General features: G+C 36.5%; 1 protein-coding gene across 1 annotated transcript; it reads right to left on the minus strand.

The window, feature by feature from the left end:
* Window positions 1-5441: 5441 nt before the first annotated feature.
* On the minus strand, window positions 5442-21176 carry LOC145981085 (NPC intracellular cholesterol transporter 2 homolog a-like). Its single transcript, XM_083114220.1, has 4 exons — window positions 20975-21176; window positions 14642-14752; window positions 10972-11147; window positions 5442-9311 (listed from the first exon to the last, which is right to left on the minus strand). Exons 1-4 carry the CDS (start codon window positions 21054-21056, stop codon window positions 9225-9227), a joined length of 456 nt encoding a protein of 151 aa, XP_082970346.1. The 5' UTR covers window positions 21057-21176; the 3' UTR covers window positions 5442-9224.
* Window positions 21177-21385: the final 209 nt, after the last annotated feature.

Raw genomic sequence — 21385 nt, forward strand, 5'->3', positions numbered from 1 at the left:
CCTGTTTCACCTCGCTACTAAATCGTGTACCTGGCGCTCGGATATAAATATATTATTTCAAGTGTCAGTAGTTCAACAGATGGAAAGATAATGAATTTGCGAGTATGTACGAAAAACAAGCGTGATTGTAGCTTATACCGTTCCCTCTGTAGAAGCAATGTCATTATAAACGTATTTGCATTGTATCGTTTTTGTTCTCCCTTCGTTCCTGTTGCATTCCGAAACTTTCCGATTAGCGAAGGGAACAGGGCAGGTTCGTTCCCAGTGATGGTAGAAGGAGAAATTGACGAAGAGGATACCGTCACTGTTCGTTTTTCCCACGTTTTTAGTGTGTGTGTGTGTGTGTGTGTGTGCAGCATGTCGTTGAGTAAACCAAGTGGTAGTGATAGCGAGAGAAGAGAGAACAATACAGTGTTGTACGAAGCCAGGCACGACGGGTGATTTTTCAGGTGTACAATTTTTTTTAAAAAAAATGTTCGAGTGAAGAAGAGAGCAGTAAAATTGACTTTAAGAAGTGCCAGGCTCTAACAGCTCAAGCGTGTGGTGTGAATCAAGCAACCGTTTCTCGGATATGTTCGGGGGCAAAACAATGTGGATCGGGGCCTGCTCCAATGTTTCAATCACCTAGAAAGCACATTAACGTACCGAAAAGAACGACAAACTTAGATGACTTTGAAAAATACGTAGTTCGTAGAACCGTCTTTGAAATTTACGATTGTGGCGAATTTTCTACTGCCAAAAGGATAACGTACTCTTTACGGGACAAAATATCTTACAAAGGCTGTACAACTTCCACCTTGAGAATATTGAAACAATTATGCAGTCCCTCTGGCATAATCAGGTATGTTCTTTTCTTCCATAAGTTTATTATATGTTATATTATCTAATGTTCCGTGCTCTCCGTGACAAGGTGTTTCGCTCAACCACGCTGTCTCTTTTCCGTGTGAGATTTCGACATGGCACCGCTGCAGTGCGCTGCTATTGGCTATCGCCATATGCAGGAGATTTGACGCGCACTATAGTCACCTGCGACAGGTCCCTGTAAAGTGTCCAGCAGTAGTCTGCCATCTGGTGATGCTCCAGCTGCCCTGATACCGTCATTCCATCTCTTTGTTGTCCTGGTGGAACCTTTCACCCTGTTCTTTGCTAACAGTACCAAGGTTTTCTGGGAAGTAGTCAAGGTGAGATGCCAAGAAGTGCATTTTCAAACTCTTGGAGCACCCTAAATTTTTATATTGTGTCAGCATGTTATGTACTATGCCTTTGAAGTTGGGATCTTTCTGGTTCCCTAGAAACTTTGTGACCACGTCCTTAAATGCAGTCCACGCTGCCTTCTCACTGTCTGTTATTGTGGAAATGAAGGGTTCATCTTTCATGAGCCCGAGAATATCCCGACCGACAAAAATTCCTTCCTTCACTTTAGCTTCGGACAGCCCAGAAAAGCTGTTTACCAAGTATTTAAAGTACTCTCCTTCTTTATCTAAAGCCTTTACAAACTGTTTCATCACTCCAAGATTAATATGAAGACGAGGAAGCCGTACTTTCTTCGGGTTCACCAAGCTTTCATGTTGGACATTTTTTGTTCCAGGAACAAGGGGTTTTCTTTCCCGGACTGCCTTCAGAGGTGGTTGTTAGAAAAAGGGGTCGAAATTCTTGCCGCTTGGGAATATGTTAGGTGGTTCTTCCTTGTAACAGGTTATAATTATTTCTATGTCAACAATAAGATCTTCAGACAGAAAGAAGGGTTGACAATGGGCAACCCGGTATCGGGCATTGTGGCTAGCATTTTCATGCATTTTGTAGAAATAGCTGCTTTAGAGCAAACAGGATGTAATTTAAAATACTATGGGAGGTATGTCGACGATATTCTAAAAATTGGAAAAGAAAAAGAGCTTGATTTTGTTTTTGACAAATTAGGAAAGCAGGAAAAAAGGATTGGTTTTACAAGGGAAAACCTCGTCGACGGGAAGATAACTTTCTAGACCTGAGTATCACAAAAACCGATCAAGGAATAAAAACAAGGGTTTTCTATAAACCGCTAACTGGTGACTTGTACAAGGGTTGGATAAAAAGTAATGGCAACACTGGTATAATTGGTACTTGACTGTATTGGCAGAGGAGCACGTGTTACATTCCTTCAAAGTAATCGCCCCTCATCTCTACAACCTTCTGTCACACGTATGGAAGGCGTCATACATCGTCAGCACGTCCATCTCTGTCGATGTCCCGCAGTGACCGCCCTATAGCACGTTATGATGGCTTCGCGCGTGTCGTAGTGCTTCCCGCCCAGTGGTTCCTTCATTTTGACAAAACGGTCGTAATCACACGGTCTCATACCGGTGAATACGGCGGATGTTCCAGTACCTCCCACTACCAGTTATGCAGGAGCGCCGTCACATTGTTCGCAGTGTGACACCTTGCATTGTCAAGCAGGATGATGGGACACTGTGCCGTCGCTTCCTTCTTAATGCGAGACGAAGGTGGTGTTGCAAGAAGGTGCAGAAGTAAGCTGCGTTGACCGTCTGCCTGAGAGACGTTGTTCTTCTTGCCTAAACATATTGTTAGGGCGCTTGCACTCTCGTCCTCTGCTTCAGAGCACTGCTGTTTTTGACTGAATAACATACAATCGCTCCCACTCACTATACTTCCTCGTCTGATATTCCTTTATCAGCCACGAAATGCTTGTGGCGCTGTGACTAACCCCTTTCACGTGACAGCACTGTTGCCATTACTTTTTATCCAACCCTTGTAAAATGAACAAAAAAATCTGAGCACCCAGGAAGGATTGAGACAAATGTTTTTCTTAATTTTTTCATGAGGGCAGATAAGGCTATGCAACGAAAGAATAGAAAAAGAAATTTCATGGATAATTGAGGTAGGCTTAAAAAACAGGTATACAAATCGAGAAATGAATAAGGTAGCTAGAAAAGCACGAAAGATCATAAAAAGGGAGAACACCAACGACCCTAATGAGAATGCAGAGGTAGGGAATTTGATTAATAAGGATCTCTCTGTCGGAATCCCTTATTACAAAGGGTTATCGGAAAAAATAGAAAAAAACTAAGAGAATATAGTATAAAATGTGGTATGAAGGCCCCCCTGGAACATTGAAAAACATTTCACTGAATATAAAAAGGGGGGAAGGAACAGGAAAACCCGGAAGAACAAAAAGGGGTCTATAGGATAGAATGCGAATGCGGCAAAGAATACATAGGACAGACCGGAAGAAGCATGCGTATAAGATGGGGCGAGCATGACAAGGATATTGGGGAGGGAGTACCCAAAACTGGTCTCTGTGAACATATTATTGAAAGTGGGCATAAGATTGTAAAAAGAGAAGTCATTAGGAAAGATAAAAATATATTAAATTGGAATGTTTATGAAGCCAAGTTTATTTGCACGGGAAATAGGAATAAACTCAACAGAGGCGACGGTAATTTAGAGGACGGATGGATCAGTTTTCTTAAAAAATGGGACAAGGCAGTGAAAACTGAAGCTAAAATAGGTTTCCATCTTTTTTCGGAGGTCATCAAAGCGGCAGAAGAAGAACGAGAATTCACTTTGGATTAGTGACAGAGATAAAAGAGGGATGGTTTATAGGAGGGGAGATAGCTTTCACCTTCCGGTTGAGGTGGGAGCCGCTCACCAGTGTAAGCCTCACAACCAGCCTGGGCTCGTAACGGCCACTTGGGATCTTTTTTAGTTATTTTAATATAAGTGTGGATTGTTTTTACGAAGTTCTTAACATGCTGAGATTATTTAAGTTGGAATATGGCAGAGTTTTTGTAAGTTAACCTTAACCGAATCCTCATTCAACACTTCTTTTACGCGGCACTATGCTCTGTGCCTAGAAACATCCACGAACCTGATGAAGGCAGTTTGACCTCCGAAACGTCCTAATAAGACTCCATACTCTCTCACGTACGTAATTAAATTAATTAATACTATTTAACGTATTTATTTCCTTTAATTGTAATGTTATCTTAATTTCTTTTGTGTCCCTCTCAGGTTGTGCTTATTTATTGTGTTTTTTGTGCGTTTACATTCAATCCCAGTTCATCGACTGCTTTCTTTAATTGAACAAATTTCCGAGTTTTTCTCTGACCTTGATATTATTATCGCTATATCGTGTGCATAAGCACAGGTCTGACTGGACTTGAACAACATTGTATCTCTTTTGTGTTATTTCTTGGATGGCCATATGCAAGGTAATGTTTCTCTTCATTTTATTCTCTTTGTATACTGAAACTCTTCTATTTATTGTTCAATTTTAACTTTTTGGGTGGGTTGGTGTAGCTTCATACTAAATCAATCACTCTTGTGCTTGTGTAAGTTTTCCTCTATAGTGTTGAATTGGTTTGCATTGTATAGCTTGTGTAAGATTTTGGTTTCTCTCCCTCCGAATGAAAGAAAGGTATGGTTAAGGTAAAATCCGATAGATGGCACTGATCAGAGGTTACATCATTCAGTCTGTCGTGTGGATGTAAGAATCCTGAACTGAGACACACCACTTCCAGCTGGCACATGTTCAAAATCACAATCCAGCAGGGCACTCGACGTGACAGGGGAGGTCAACAGGGGCCTTAGACGCACGTAGTGGTGATGGTTTAATTTCATTTCTTTCATAGAGAATTAGTTTAATATTATTTTATTTAATTTTGTAGAGTTGTTCGTAGTATTATATTAATTTGCTTGTTGATCTTCACCGAGTGATCGTCATTACAAGCAATTAGAAAAAGGGGGAAATTTAACATAGAAATATTATTTTAGGTAATCAGATACAACATGGATGAATAATGATACCAATTAAATAGTCAACAAAAGGAGAGAATATCAATTATTAGTTAAGGAAAATTATCTTGTTATATATATTAATGTTGTTGTTGAGGTCATAATTGTTAACAACAGTTTATGTATATATATAATATTATTGTTCGAATGCCATATTTAAATTTTGTTAAATAAACTGTCATCCAATCCTATCCAGTGAATTTTATATTCTAGTAATTAATTAAAGTACTTGATGTAAGGTGTACCACGTACCTAGGGGGGGGGGGGGGGTCCTGTATACAGGTTCATAGCTATCTTTCATCGGTTAAACGGAAGGGTATTTTTAATCCCAATTAAAAACAAATAATCTTAAATCCGAACCAGAGCAAGAAAGGGCTAATTGTTAAAGCAATGATAGGCTAATTGGGACTGTGTAAAGTGAGATCCAAACTGTGCAATGTGCCTACACCAGGTCTTGAAACTGGGACCCCTTGATTACAAGCTCATGACATTACACTGCACCTTATTTATACTGTTGAATGCTTGGTTATGGTCTATGTATGTCTCCTCCATGCTTAGCATTTGTTTTTATTTGATCATTTGCATATTTTAAAGTACACTCAGAGTGTAAAGAACACTTCTTGAAAAAAAAATAATAAGTTTACATATTCTCTAGCTTTTATTTAGTAAAATATACAAATGATAACATATAACTTGCATAGAATGTTTTTAACAATTAACACTTCTGTTACCTACAATCTAAAACTAGAAACAATTCTAACTAGTTTCATATCTGACTACTTCAAACATAAATTAACTCCTTCTTTGGCATCTTAGAAATAGAATAAGAAATGCAGATTGTAAATTCATTAACAATAATCGTAAATTCAGGCCAAGTATTTGTAGTTAGTATTTCTTCTCTTGAATAATTACATCCATAAATGAAATTTTACTTGCCCATATCACGTACCAATAAAAAATTATCAGAAAAATATTTAATATTTTCATCTGCAATGTGCAGTTTATTTGGAAGATAAACCGATCATAGAAAACAAATAAGGAAGCTACAAAACAACAACTTCTCTTACAATTAATAAGTTTCAGTTTCCACAAAAGTATATAAAATTCTTGTACTTGCAATGGAATGGACATATCATTTCTTCATTCTTATGCATTTGGCAGCTCAGGTTTTGCAATATTACAAAAATTAATTGATGTGCTGAAAAATATAGTGATTGGGTAATAGTTCTTTTGACAATGAACATCCTACAAAAGCATGGGAAATAATCAACTTCCAGTGACAGTATGGAGGTACATGCAAAGTCTACATGCTTAAATTTGCACTTGCAATTATCTATAGGGAAAGGCATATCTATACAGGCTTTCTACCACGAAAGCAGACAACAGTAGTTTAATTCTGCCTCCTCAAAATTAGGCCTAAGTTTAATTCTGCCTCCTCAAAATTAGGCCCATTTTAATTCTGCCCCCTCAAAATTAGGCCTAAGTTTAATTCTGCCTCCTCAAAATTAGGCCAACTTTAATTCTGTCCCTCAAAATTAGGCCCAATTTAATTCTGCCTCCTCAAAATTAGGCCCATTTTAATTCTGCCCCCTCAAAATTAGGCCTGTTTAATTCTGCCTCCTCAAAATTAGGCCTAAGTTTAATTCTGCCTCCTCAAAATTAGGCCTAAGTTTAATTCTGCCTCCTCAAAATTAGACCAATTTTAATTCTGCCCCCTCAAAATTAGGCCTAAGTTTAATTCTGCCTCCTCAAAATTAGGCCCATTTTAATTGTTCCCCTCAAAATTAGGCCCAATTTAATTCTGCCTCCTCAAAATTAGGCCCATTTTAATTCTGCCCCCTCAAAATTAAGCCCAGTTTAATTCTGCCCCCTCAAAGTTAGGTCCCAAGTTACGTCCATGCCTACTTCAATGGAAGTGATAATTTAACACAAAACTTGTATTTTATTTATCCATATCTGCATCATACCAAGGAGGCGAGACTTTGAGAAGACAATAATATGGAAACTTGAAAATAATAAGAGAGATGAGATCGATCACTGCTACACTCCTATTCCTACTAAGTGCATGTCACTTAGTGATTGATTTGGTGTTAGCATTGTAGTGTTTCTACTAGGTTTTGGTATGGAAGAGTTCAAATAGGTGTTGAATTTGCAATATTTAAAAGCAAATTTAAAAAGAAAACACCACGCAAAGAATGCTTGCACTTTGAAAAGAGCATCTGCAGTGAAGCAGACAACAAAAGTGTATTGGCAATAATGTCGAATGACTCAGCACTGATAGTGGGAAGCTGGTTGAGTTATACCCATTGTACTATAATACTATGAATCACACTGCAGCCAGCATCTTGACTTTGCTGTCATGCCAGTGAAATTGCAAAGCAGTGTTGAAACACACAAGTTTTCAATTTTTATCAGCTTGGAAACGCATATCAATCATGTTGCACTAAATGGACAATTATGAATCACTCGGCTGTTTCTGATAACTGGCAGATGTGCAATAGAAGAAAAGAATGCGAAATGTTCTTGCAACACTGCCACTTTATCAAAAGTAGTCAGAAACAACAATATTCCATTTGTGCTTCCATGGCCTTCTTTGAGATATAAACAAACTGTTGCAGCGTTGAAAACACAATTTTGGATAAATCACTAAAAATTCAACATTCATATGTTACTTTATGCATGATACTCTTAATATGAATGTGATAATAGATACTCAAAATATAAATAAAATAATAGTATTGCTGCTGTAAATGCCTGTTATAGCCTATTCAATCTCATATAAGGTATACAATAGTCTTGGGAATGAGAAACAGGAAATAGTACAAGGTTATTTTTGTAAAACTAGCAAGTATTATAAAAATTTTTTTTTTTGGATCACTAATTTTACAATTTTTGATTTCTATTACATACACTAGTAATACACATTTATGCTGGACTCATTTTAAAAGGCAACATGAACTTGCAGATACACAACTGAAATCTTCAGCAAACTTTTATTCCACTCATGGCAAATTTAAATTTTGCTCCTAAGTTTTCAAAGTTTTTATTCTCTAATTATCTCTGCATAGTCCTTAGGAGCAAAATTTAAATTTGGATGTTGTGCTGTTTTTGTGTTGCATTTTGAAATGTAAATCCAACATGTCTCTTCCTGCATGTAATTCTAGATTATTTGAACAAGTTTCATGGAACAGAAAAAAATAGTAATTCATTAAAATACGAAAAGCAACTACTCACTTTATCCTTGGACGGTGACAACTGGGTTTAAATTGTTGCAGTAGCATTATTCAAATATGTTGTGCCTGACCCTTATCAACATTTAATTCATGAAGAAAGTGATTCTTTGGTTTTGATGTTGATGGTGTGAGCTAGCTATGACTGGCAGAAGTTTATTTCATAACATGTTGGTTGTAGCTGGGCTATTTGGCCAGACCAATAGGGGGATGAGTGTTCCGGATACCAAGTTGTTCAGGAGCCGGAGGTTTTCTGAAATCTACAATACATCCTCTATCCACAGATATATATGTGTGTAACAATTTTATGACAGTAAAAGAAAATAAACATTGTAATAAAAAGTTACTGAAAACATTAGGAATAGTAGCTTTCATGGTGACGTGATTCGAATGGCATTCCCTGAAGATAATAGCAATGTATGGACTCAAAATGTTGGAAGCTAACACCGATTTAACCTGGGTGGTAACCCGAGAACACTTGTTCGTACTGAAAACATATTTTCAATACATCATAGAGAAATAATTAATGAAAAATAACCAAAAACTTCTTCTTGGGATTGAAATCGTTACTAAATGTGAGATACGAAGTGGAATCCTTGTGAAAATTTCACAACATGCATGTAAATTACTCAATGCTATTCTCAAGAGTATAATCCAAAGACCAATGTAATTCGACACAAGTACAAGTAAAATTCAGTCGTTCGTCCACAAAAGTTTAATAGACCAGCTGGATTTGCCACTGTACTGTACCTTGGTTGCTGACAATCTGGTCAAAGACAGCAGCTATCAGAAAATACTGGAAACTGGAACCTGCCCAGTGAAGCAACATATCCTGACAAAGCCACCATAATTAATTAAATGTTAACAGTTTCACGATTAACGTAAGTAATTGATTTCAGTATATTAATGATTTAGTTACCCATGTGACTTGTTTTCTACATACTGGAAACAAACCAGCTTCAAGATAAACTCCAATACAGTGCACAATTGTTTGCAATCCCCTTCAAATTAACACTCTGAGTTAAGATACATTTTACCTACAGCACCTTTAGCTAAACAAACTTCAGATGGCCAGAAATTACAAAAATAGTTTAAACTTGTTTATCCTTTCTAACGCATACACATAAAAATATATAAATAATCAACTTCATAATATTTCTTATACAAAGTTTTCATATGAAAAATATTCAATTCTTTGTATGTTTAATTTACAATTTTAGCAGGAATTAGTACACACACTATGTCCTCTTTTTTCTCGTTTTCCAGTTCCCATTTAACATCTAGTGAAAGCTGTAAGAAATTAAATACTGTTCATAGCATTAATATAATAGAAATACAAAACATATGGTCCATTACAGTAGAAATTTGTTGAATTCGTACTGTAATTAGGGATGGGCCAATATGAAATTTTGGCCGATACCGATACAGTACCGATATAAAATTTACCGATACCGATAACCGATATTCTACCGATGCGATATAAAATTAGAAATGGTCCTTGAAGACCCTGAAATTTTCATTGATCTTCGTAATAAATGTGTGTTTTGAGCTGACTGCAATGCAAAAGAAGTTGAATATTTAGACATTTACTTTTTCAGAAAGTAGGGCATGGACATTATCCATAAAAATTACAACAAAATGGCAGAATTTTGCACTAAATTATAAGATATTTATCGATATATCGGATCGGTAAAATAATCGGTAATGTTACCGATAAACTGATACACCGATATGCCTATATCGGCCGATACCGATAAAGTACCGATTAATCGGTCCCATCCCTAACTGTAATACATGGTTAGAAAAATCAGTTCGACTCTAGCATTACTAGCTGACAATTTAAATTTGAATGTCAGCCTAATCTACATTATAATAAGGAACTGATAAAAGCAAGACTATTACAGGTCACTGCTGGAATTTTTTTTTGAGAGGGGGAGCACTTTTTGTAGGCCTTAACCCCCACCCTAAAAAAAAACAACTTCGTCCACTATATGTGGAATGGCAAAATTCTACACACCAAATAGTTTTCATACATATACACGGATGTCCCCAACAAACTAACCAAGAGCAACTTACGTAAGGTCAGGAGTATATTGTGATTATACAGCTTTTGTGTTGACAGTGCCTGCAAAAATTCATGCACACCGCTCACTACTAATAATGCACATAAACATAATGAACAGGGATTTTACTTTTCACTAGCGAACCTAAACACCTTTTTGGTATTCAATAGATATTATATTTAACTCTTAAACAGAAACATGGGTCTGTGAGACCTTTAGTGTTTTGTAGTTCTACAGTGTGGCAACACTGATTGAGCTGTCTCTCCCCCCTCCACAGTACCTTATTATCAACCACTTGCCTACTCTCTGCACATGTTACTGCTCAGTTTGTGACTGTTTGTTACGAGAGACTTATTGTTGTTTGAAAACGTGCAGACCAGGTGTTTCACATTACGTATTCAATGCCAAGGTTGGAAGTGATTTACATAATACATTTTCTTAGTCTTGTTCACACGTAATTTTAGTTTTCAATAAGTTTTAGTTACTAATCATGATTTTGCTCTTTTATTGTCTAAAAAAACTTTAAAAAAATGTAATAACAAATATTAAAAAATAAGGTGTCTCAGACCGGATGTTTCTAATTATGAAGTAAAGACCTATGTTTCTGTTTAAGGGTTAAAATTGTTCCTGAAAGTTTTTTTTTTTTTTTTGACAGCTGTATATGACACAGGCATATGAACCAAGTTTTATAACATGGAATAGCAGCATATGTAATATATGAATATATGGAGAATCATGTAATATACACAACCCGCCTGAAAATAAATCACTCTTCATATCATGTTTCTCAAAACTGAAAGCATTCCGAGTAAATCATTTGACCCACACTTTTTGTCATTTATCAATCTTCCCTCTACTACTGTATAACGACTATGAGGAAAACTCACCACTGGATAAATTTTCAGAATCGGCAATGTTGCTTTGTATGTGTAAGTTGAGCCTTTGTTTAATGGACACTGCAACCCCCCATATTTACATGCATCTCCATGGCTAAATCGAAATGGAAGTGCCATGCCACCTAGAACTCCATGGACTATGGCTTTCACTTCTGTAGCTTGTTCCACTGAAAATAATAATAAATTAAGAGTGTCACATGGCACAAAACCTTATCATGATGATTTACAAAGTCCCATGACACTGTCATCAAACTCTTATTATCGTATTTCTGAATCAGAGTTATATACAGTGCGCTCTCTTCAATTCGAACTTTGATAATTCAAACAAAAGCACATTCCCCTTGAAACCCCTATCTAAAACAATGTTAAAAATAACTACTTAATTTGAATTTTGAAGGTTAAATTTGGATAATTCGAAGTCAGGTTTCCAATAATTTAACATAAATCTTTCCAAGAAAGAAAAAAGTGGTTGCTACATAAGAAATTCCAACAGATGACTCATCTCCCTTTTCTTCTTGAAAAGGTTGTTTTTATGGTTAACAGATGTGCCGATGGCAGATAAGAGAGGGCAGTGGGAATCCCCAGAGCTTTTGTTTGTAGGAATGTGACATTCACCCTCTCAGAAACAAGTTAAGAGGGGAGAGGATAACCGGACAGAAGGGGTCATTTGTCTGTGTGTTTTAGTGGAGTCACAATGTCGAAACGTGGTGCGTACAGTAGCTTAAAATTAGATAAGAAAGTTGAAGTGCTTAGAGAGGTAGAAAAAGGAATGAAAAACAATCACATGATGCGAATATTCCAATAAGTGTACTGTTTCTGGATGGAGATATGGATAAAACAGTTGTAAGGTAAGGTGTACTGTTTGCGTATTTATGCAGTTTTATGTTTAATACAGTGTGTTATTTCATTGGTGTTTTTTTTTATTATATTCTGGTTAATTCGATTTTTTTTCGTGGCCCCTTGGAGTTCGAATTAAAACGTCACTGTATTTTAAAAGTACAGAAAATATTGCTATTATACCAGCTGGTAATATAATTATATAATATAATAATTAAAGTTCCCATCAGTATCCTCTGGAGCCTGTTCAAAGCAACATATTGCAGGAAAAATTGAAATGGAGGTTATAGAGACCATGTGGAAGTGAATGCAGACAAAAAAGAAATACTTCAAATTTTCACCACCAGGTGGAAATATGGGGCTGAAGTAACAGCACAGTACTATCCAATGTAATAGTCATCAAAGTGAATAACCCTTTGGAAGCATAAGACAGTGTGATCAATGGGGGACGAAGCTTTTCCTGGGATGCTGTTCACTGTGCACCCGATTTCAGTACCACTTTTCCACCTAGTGATGAAAATTTGAACTATTTCTTTTTTCTTTGTCTATGTCATTCACTTCCCTGTGGTCTCCAAAGCCTTTGTACCATATTTTACTGCAATGCAAGGTTTTGAACAGGCTGAAGAGGCTTCAGAGTTATTTATGAACACCTGGTACATAAACTTCTACTGCTCTGGACAAGTTCTTACAGTAAAACATTTTTATTCATTATTTGTACGAGCAACCCATTCTTTGTTTTTTACAACAGGCAATGTTTCACAAAATTCTCATTTGCATCATTAGATAGTAATGAAGTTTGAAGAAAAATCCAGTACTGTGGATTGCATATTATTTTAAAGCTATTCCAAGATGGCTTCTGACAAGCCTGCATGATCACAGAGTTGCCAGGTCTTTTTATCATAATTGTATCTTTTCTCATGAAATGTTACTGCTCTGATTGTAAAACATTGTTCAACAAGACTGATTGAGGGAAACATTTACTCAATGAAGAAAAGCTCAAAATAACTGAAATATCTTTGAAAAAGTAGTCTACCAATCATCATTTATAGCAACAAATAATGTTAATTTTACCTTGTTGAAAGATTTTAATGCAGAGCACAAACACAGGAAAAATTCACATCTAACACAAATACATTAATTCCACGTGACTATTACAAAAATAATAATTTGTTAACCTACCGATTTCAGCAACTCTTTGCTACCTTTGGTGAATGATGACAATGCCATTAGGGCAATTCATATATTTGAACATGCATGTGAGAAGGTCACTATATTTTAGCTACCACCATACTTAGGATCCCAATTAACCAACATTTCAGAATATTCACTTCACATGTAAACATGATATTTGCAGGATTGACTTGTGGTTAGCAAATAATAATAATTCTAAATAAAAAAAAACAATTATAGCATAAATAATACATATAGTAAAATTTAGTAATAAAATCTGTATGAATTCTAATATCTATAAAATACAACCAAAAAATTGCAACAAGAGATAAATTCTAACAGCAATTTAGTGTAGTACATTTGTAGTTACAAATAGTTCAAAACATGGCCCTTTCCTATAGAGTATTTAACACATAATTCCTACTGTAACTATGAGTAATATTCAAACGTAGTTTGTACACAACAAATTTAAAATTCATTGCCTGCCCTTCCTTTCTTTCTTTGTTCACAAACCTGCTGTTAGTGCAGTACTACAAAAATGTTGATTTTTCCAGAAAAACAGAAAATTTCCATGGCTTTTCCAGAAAATAGTAAATTGCCTGACTTTTCCAGGTTTGACCCAGATGCAAAACTAGATCTCTAGCATACCATGTAGTGTCATGCCCAAGGGGGGTTGGTGGGGGGTCATAACCCCCCTTTTTGTCCACATTCCTAAAAAAAAGAATGTCAAAGGAAGGAAAAGATGGGAAAATGAGGGTTGACTACTGAAAAAAGTGTACGCAACCCCTCCCTTCCCAAAATCCTGGGCATGCCACTGATACCACGCAATTGCTCTACCAACTGAGCTTCCAAGCCAGTCCTGGATTCACCTGATTTGGTAGAGAAATGCTATGGTATGCCAGAGACCCAGGTTTGAATCATGGTCAAGCCTGCATTTTTGCTCACATTTCTACCTACTAAGAACTAGTTTTGCAGATCAAGTAAGAACTTGTTTAAAGTCTATTATAGTTTCACTACGTGTTTCATTCCAAGATATATGGAAAATAGTACCGTAATGTGGGGCTATTCTGAATGCATTGCAGTAAATGTCGTTGAATTGTAGTGGTACCTGATAGAAGTGTAAAGTTAAAAAAACATAATTTCGTAGCTCACGATGCCACCTTCGACGTACCATAAATTGTTAGACTCGTGTGTTGTTTGTTGGTCCAGAAAAAATTCTCAAACCTCTGTTCAGAATTACACTAATTTGGGGGCTATTCTGAACACAAGCACATTTTGTATGTATGCTCTGTTGTACTTCACCTAGGGACTATTCGGAACATTCCATCTTAATGATGGGAGCTTTTCTGAACATGCTGATATGTTTCTGGAAAACGTGAAAGCAACTGTTCCTAGGTTTCTATGTTTTATTAGTTCCGTTTTGCGACCACATGGGAATTATTGCACTCAGAGTGAACCATTATGATCCCAAAATAACATAGAAATTTTTTTCCAGGTGGTTTTCAAGATTAGTTCAGGAAGTATAAAACAGGAAAACATTTTATAACACACTGTTCAGAATAACCCTACTTGTTCAGAATAGCCCCACATTACGGTATCTAATAATTACAAGTAAACCAGACTCAATACATTACACATTATGCATAACACTTACATGCATTGAAATCAATTTCCAAACTGATATTGGTGTTTTTCTTCAATATACATGTCGGTCCTTTCCCACAAGCTGGTATGGACACTATCTTTAGTTTCCCAGCCCTTGAGCCTGGAAAAGAAAAAGTTATATGCGCACACTATCTTCGCTCTTATGAAGATTTCACACAAAAGGGACAATGAGGCGCAATCAATTGAATACAATGATGTGCAGAGGCCCATGCCACAACACACGCTCATTCCCAATTAGCACATGTTGCATGTCGATTCACTATGAAATCTCCGTTACAGATGGAATTTATTGTACTTCATCTTCATACCTTACAAACAGGGTGGATGAAAATCAAGATTCTTATTTAAAAAATCATTTTTGTTGATTTTTTTATTTAAATCGGATTTGTTATAAAATAGATTTCTTTTTTTTTTTTAAAAAAAAAAACATGCTTAAAATTGCTTGTACGGTTTTTGGCACCATACATATAGATATATGTTTTTTTATAGAAAGGATTTTTCTAGTAAACTGCCCTATAAAATATTTGTACAGTTTGATTAAAGCAAATTTCAGTAACTTTTCTTCCAGTGAAAATAATACATTCTGGATGTACTCCATAATTGTAACTTAAAATATTATCTTAAATATTTTTATAGCATGGATTATGCTTGCCTAACCTAACCTAACCTAACCTTACATGAATGGTTCGTGGGGCAAGTATGTTTTTCACATTTAATGAAGACGCTATATTGTCACATGTAAAGCAACGCTCCATGGGATAGCGAACTTCAATTGTTCACATCATCAAACATGGCGACCATATTAGTATATCGACAATTATAGCGGTAATGTATGCAAGGTATTTCGCATTTTCTAGACTTGACCGAGAATTTTTAACTGCAGATTCGTGATTTCCAAATACCACATACATGGTATCTTGCTTTGCACACCAAACATCCCAAGTTGTAGCTATATAGCCTATCAGTGATGTGCACATTCTCTTGCTCAAATAAACACATCCACATTTATGACTGTTTAGCTTACCCAATTGTTTTCATTGGAGACAAAGAGATGAGTATATTTAAATAAAACACTACTAAAACAAGAGAGAGAGAGAGTGAGCAAATATTTGTTATGTAATCATTATATCTTCTATATTTCAAAAAGAAAAACAAAGCATAACATTTCCAAGTATTTTTGTATGCACGTAATACATTCCCATTTCATAAATAATAAAACTACATCAAATATTTTACACACATATTATACAATGTGTAGAAAGTTGTGGTATAAATACTGCAGAAATTTCTCCCCTAAGTTCTTTATAGGATTTATCAAATAGTAATCGAGGGAAAACCAATACTCTTATCCGTTCTTATAGGCGATAGACTGGTGTACTTGAAACCACAGCCTTTCAACCATTGCAGTGGGGGCAAGGGAGGCAGTGGCAGAAATCTTTTATTTGCCTCCCGGCAGCTGTCTCTACCTGAAACTGGTGAGGTGGTGAAAAAGCCAGCTAGAATAACTCCTTCCAGCCTTCCCCGCTGGTCGCATCGAGGGACGAGAAGAGCATGAAAGAAAGTGTTGCATATGAAGAGTGGCTTCAACAAGACAATAAATAAATATTGTGATTTGAAAATAATTAGAGATGTGAGATTGATTGATCACTGCTATTGCAACAAACTCCCCTAAAATTTTCACAAAAGTTCAATTTATGGTCATTTCTGTGCTGTATTTACCTCTGCATCCCTCTCTACCAATGGGAAATTGTGGATAAATCCCTGATAACAATCCTCCTGCAAGATCGTCTATTACAAGTATCTGCAACAGATTGCTTATCAAATATATGCTGCACAGTTAGGTGATCTATGATTGAACCCTGTGCTGGATAAGGCATGGTAGCTGAAAGTAGAAATTCCTAGCTGGGGGGATGCTTGGGTGAGGTTGGTGGTAGGTGGGGGATGCTTATGCAAATCATTCTAGCTGGAAGATAGCGCCGTCATCCCCTCACTTTCACTTCCATCTTAGCATTAAAATAAAGTCCCTAAATGCATTCTACCAAGGTTCCAACCAGTGCTCATTACTTTAAGGAAGGTTCAAATTTCGTGTGACATGATTTACAAAATGGTATGATAATTAGTCATTCTGCTAGGAGAATGGTACTATTATCGTATGAGGGAAACACCTACGAATCATATATTTCAGACTTCTTTACATTGCTAAAGTGTTATTTTCGAATGTGGAACATTTCCTAAAGTGAAATAATGCATATCAATGTCTATTTCTTAGATTTACGAGTACTTACTGTTACTTGTTGTTTCGAATCTGTAACACATTATGGCCGTGATAGCGTACTGGTTTAGGCGGCGTTCTGAGAGTGTTTTGTCGATTTATGCAGTGTTGCAACCTCGTTCACCGGAAAATATCTACTTTCGTGCCTGGATTTGAAATTATGCTAATACGTCGCAAACCATTGACCTTAGCCTCACAAACCATTGACGTTTGCCCCACAAACCATTCACGTTAGCCCCAAAAACATTTTCGGTTAGGTTAGGCAAGCATAGTTAAAAAAAAATCGGAGCGATTTTACAATACCGGGAATTTCTCCATTTTGTTTGAAATTCGGCATACTCACTAAATTTGGGCTCCTAATCCCGAATCTGAAGTTAAAATTTGGCGCTCACGTGTCAAACTTGCAAAATAAGAGGGTCAGCCATCGCAACCGACAATGCAAAATTGTTCATTATTTATCGCAAGATTTTCCGTTTCGAATACTTAAAGAACGAAATATATATATATATTCCTGATATTACTACAACCCTAAAATTTAACTATGTTTCCTAACCTAACCACGTGCCAATGGTTCGTGGGGCTAGCGCGAATGGTCCGTGCTAGCCATAATTCAGGAATTTCTATACGTGAGCGCCAAATTTTAAGTGCAGATTCGTGATTAGGAGACCCAAATTAGTAAGTATCCAAAATTTCAAACAAATTGGAGAAATTCCCTGTATTGTTAAATTATACCGTACTTTCTCCTGTAAATTTGAAGGAAATTTGAAGGAATCAGTTTCCCTCATACGATAATGTTACCACAACAGGTATGATAATTAGTCATTCTGCTAGGAGAATTTGAAAAAAAAAATATCATAAAACAATGGGAACCATTACCCAAGTCATCTTTCATAAAAGTCTGAGCAATGTGTGCTTTATGTGGCATATCGAAAAGAAATGGCATCGTGAAAATTATGATTAAGAATATCAAGGTCCACTAACAATTAAAATTCTGTGTCCCTCTGACAACAATCTTTTGGGGGTCCGATCCAGGCCCGTAGCTAGAGGGGGGGCAGGGGGGGCAACTGCCCCCCCTGAGAGCCTGCTTTGCCCCCCCTGTGAAATATACAGAACACAATCCAACCTGGTATTCTCACTAATCTTTACAATTATATCCTGTATTACTGTAGCAACTTAACAGACACTTATTGATTTTGTGATTTAATTAAGTATGTGGGATTCCTAATAATGTCATACTAGGATTGGGGGGGGGCGGGGAATCCCTGCCTGATTCAGACTTCGGGAAATTATTTAGTAATTTTCAGTATCTAGAACAGTTATGACATTTTGAGAAGTCTTATATTAAAGGTGCCTAATGTGTTTGAATGTTTTTCTTGGATGTGTTGGTATGAAGTTTGAACTACTTAATTTTTTGTTTCCCAAGTCTACCATTTGGTAATAGTGATTCATGCAGTAGAGAGAGGGAATGGATATTAAATTTTTGTTACTTAGCGTTGCTTTTCTGCCACTTCTAGCTAATCGCGACAATGAGTGATGACGTGAAATTGATGAAGAGGCACTCACAAACAGTGCAGCAACCACAGGGGGCAGGGGGCATTGTCCCCCCAACCTTGAACGGAAGTCCATTCTAGGGAGGCAAACATTTAAGTAAAAAAACAAGACTAGCAGAATCTTAGAATAGTAGGACAAATGGATATTCAAGATGGAATTAGTTTTTTCTTCCAGACGGGCAAGGGAACTTGCAGGGGGGGACACAGAGGGTCAATTGCCCCCATTGGTTTCAAATTTTCATAAAATTTTCTTGCTCGCTTCGCTCGCAATATCTGCTATTGTTATAGTCCAAGTTCAGAGCCATAGCTATGGGGCCAAAACGGTCAAAATGAAATAAAAAATGTTTTAAAGAAAGTGCCATGGTGCCCTGTGAAATTATTTGCACCCTAATGAGTCAATATGTTTTCAGTTTGAAAAATTTGGATCTAAAAATGTTCTTGCTCTCATCGATCCCAATATGATTGTTTTCTATAATGCATTCTTAATTTACCCGAGAGAGAAGTAAGATCAAATATGTAGCTACTTCAGACTGTTGCTGATAAATAGTTTTGTTTCAAATGCACGAATAATTCTTTTGAGGAAAAAGAGACAAAATTTGTATTATTTTTACTGTTGACTTGTTATGAGGCGGATAAATTAATTATGTGTATTTAATGTATTCTCATAAATAATATACTGTATATATTAAAGAAACTTTGAATGCATACACAATTTAGCTTTAACATGTTGCATACTTATGTATTTTCTTATTTTACGTCGTACCATGTTGCATGAATAAAATATATGTTTTACATGAAAGTAATACATGTCATATATACAAATAGGATTATGTTCATCACGCATTTTGTGTCTTTCAAAAATACAGTTGTGTGCTTGTTTTCCAGTATTAGCTAATGTGAAATTGAACGTGTTGGAAAAACATTTTCAAATCATTTGTTCCATCACAAATGCTTTAGCACCGACTTCTAACCCCTTCTTGCGCGATTTTTAATAACATCTTTGATGCTACTATTATAACTACTACTACCACCACTATATTAAAATTATTATTATTTGCAAGTTTGTCCTGGTACTGGCCCCCTCCAGACAAAAAATTCTTGGTTGCGTCCACTGGCGTACGCAGGATTTTTTTTTCTGGAGGGGCTGGAATTGTATAGGTGGATGCTTTCAGTGACGCAAACTTATAGGGGTCCGTGGGAACATATTTCACCTAAGAATTTGTCGTGTTATTATTATTATATTTGTTATTGTTATATATTTTCGTATTAAAATCAATAAATAATATTTTTTAAATAGCGAGTATGGTGCGTATTAATATCATAATACGTGGATGGGAGAATTTGAGATTTTTGAAACTTATAAGAACCCAATGTTTTTCAAAATTTGGCATCCCTGACTGCTTTCTAGTAGGCGGCATACACAATAAGATATATCGTATATTTACAACTATCCACTCTCAAAAATGTCACCTGGGGATAATTTTATAGGGCTTGAATTTACCACTCTGGTTTTTCCAGAGTTTATGGTGCTTTTACTTGAAAATGTCAATTTTTCAAAATTTATGAGGGGGCTGTAGCGTACGCCAGTGGTTGCGCCTCTCCTCACAAAGAACACTCATGCCCAGGCTCGAAACTGGGACCCTTGGCTTCGTAGTGCGTTGTGTAACCATCCCACCCTAGAGGTTGGCTGGTGAAAGATGTAGGACAGCTTAGTTAGTATCAAACATGATGAAAATGTGATAGTGTTTCACATTTATTATTTTGGTTAAAAAGCGACAAAATTTGTAGTTGGATTCTCATTAGATTCCTTTGTGCGTAAAAATCTTGCATACTGGAAACTAGAGGGAGACATTATGAAGCACGATTTGTAAAAAGCTCCCTTAATCAGCTCTACAGAGAAACTCAAAGCTGTTGGTACATATTAATCGTCTATTAACATTATCGACCTGTAAATATCAAGTAGATACAGTCCCGACTAGACTTTATCTTTGTATTCTTTGGCAGCCCGGAAAGGCCATTCTCGAAATACTGTTATTTGATGTTGCTCGAACTTTTTTTGTTCGTTGGAGTTTCAAGGTATCATCCCTTTCCTGTTACTTATAGCTTTGGGGGGGGGGGGCAAGTGCACCCTGCTATATCTGCCAATGCGACACAATATATTAAAAATTTGCCCCCTTTGTGATTGACTTTGCCCCCCCTACTAAGAATTCCTGGCTACGGGACTGGTCCGATCGCCTTTTCATTGAATAACGTGTTTTCAGTCAACAGATTTTCATCGCCGCTCTTTTTCATGTCTCTCAAGACCGGAGACGGCGACTATTTCTCTCTTGGACAGTATTAGTATGCAAATGCGAGCCACTTTTCTGTTGAATTTTGAGCTGGCGCAGCCAAGTTGATATCTTGAGACACTATGTTTAGAGGTGTACACTTCGACACCAGACCACCTCTTACTTTAGTTTGAGCGGTAAACTTTTCCCGTACTCATTGTCATGGAACTTACCACAGTCTTCGTAATGAAATGCAAATGCTGGAGCTACGATGGCAACCAGAGTAAAGAAAAGGATAACTTGGGAGTACCTCATCGCAATATGGTAGAACAGTCACTCTCGAAATACTTGACTGAACTGCGTTTCAGAAGAGAAGAATCAACATTTCTACTCAGAGATAACCACAGATCAAAATGAGTCATCCCGCAGGCAAACATACATTTTCGAAACATTATACGCATCCAAATCGACTCAACGTTGGGAGCAGAGCTTAGTGGTACAGTGTTCAAAATTTAACGATATCGAGTTGCAGTTAATATATCGCATTCAAAATGAAAATGTAAATCCATACTATGCGCAATGTTTAATTTCATCTAGTATGCACCAGATATATCAACCCAATCATTTAATTTATCAATAGGTAC

The sequence above is a fragment of the Lepisma saccharinum genome, chromosome 28 (assembly GCF_977018435.1).
Source record: "Lepisma saccharinum chromosome 28, izLepSacc3.1, whole genome shotgun sequence".
NCBI classification, from domain to species: domain Eukaryota; kingdom Metazoa; phylum Arthropoda; class Insecta; order Zygentoma; family Lepismatidae; genus Lepisma; species Lepisma saccharinum.

Excerpts from the sequence above, each read along its gene's own strand:
- LOC145981085 (XM_083114220.1), bottom strand. The coding sequence starts at position 21,056 with ATGAGGTACTCCCAAGTTATCCTTTTCTTTACTCTGGTTGCCATCGTA. Across the intron at positions 11,148-14,641 it reads GGAAATTGATTTCAATGCAT|TGGAACAAGCTACAGAAGTG; the intron begins GTAAGTGTTATG and ends TATTATTTTCAG. Across the intron at positions 9,312-10,971 it reads TTCTGAAAATTTATCCAGTG|CTTTCACTAGATGTTAAATG; the intron begins GTGAGTTTTCCT and ends AATTTCTTACAG.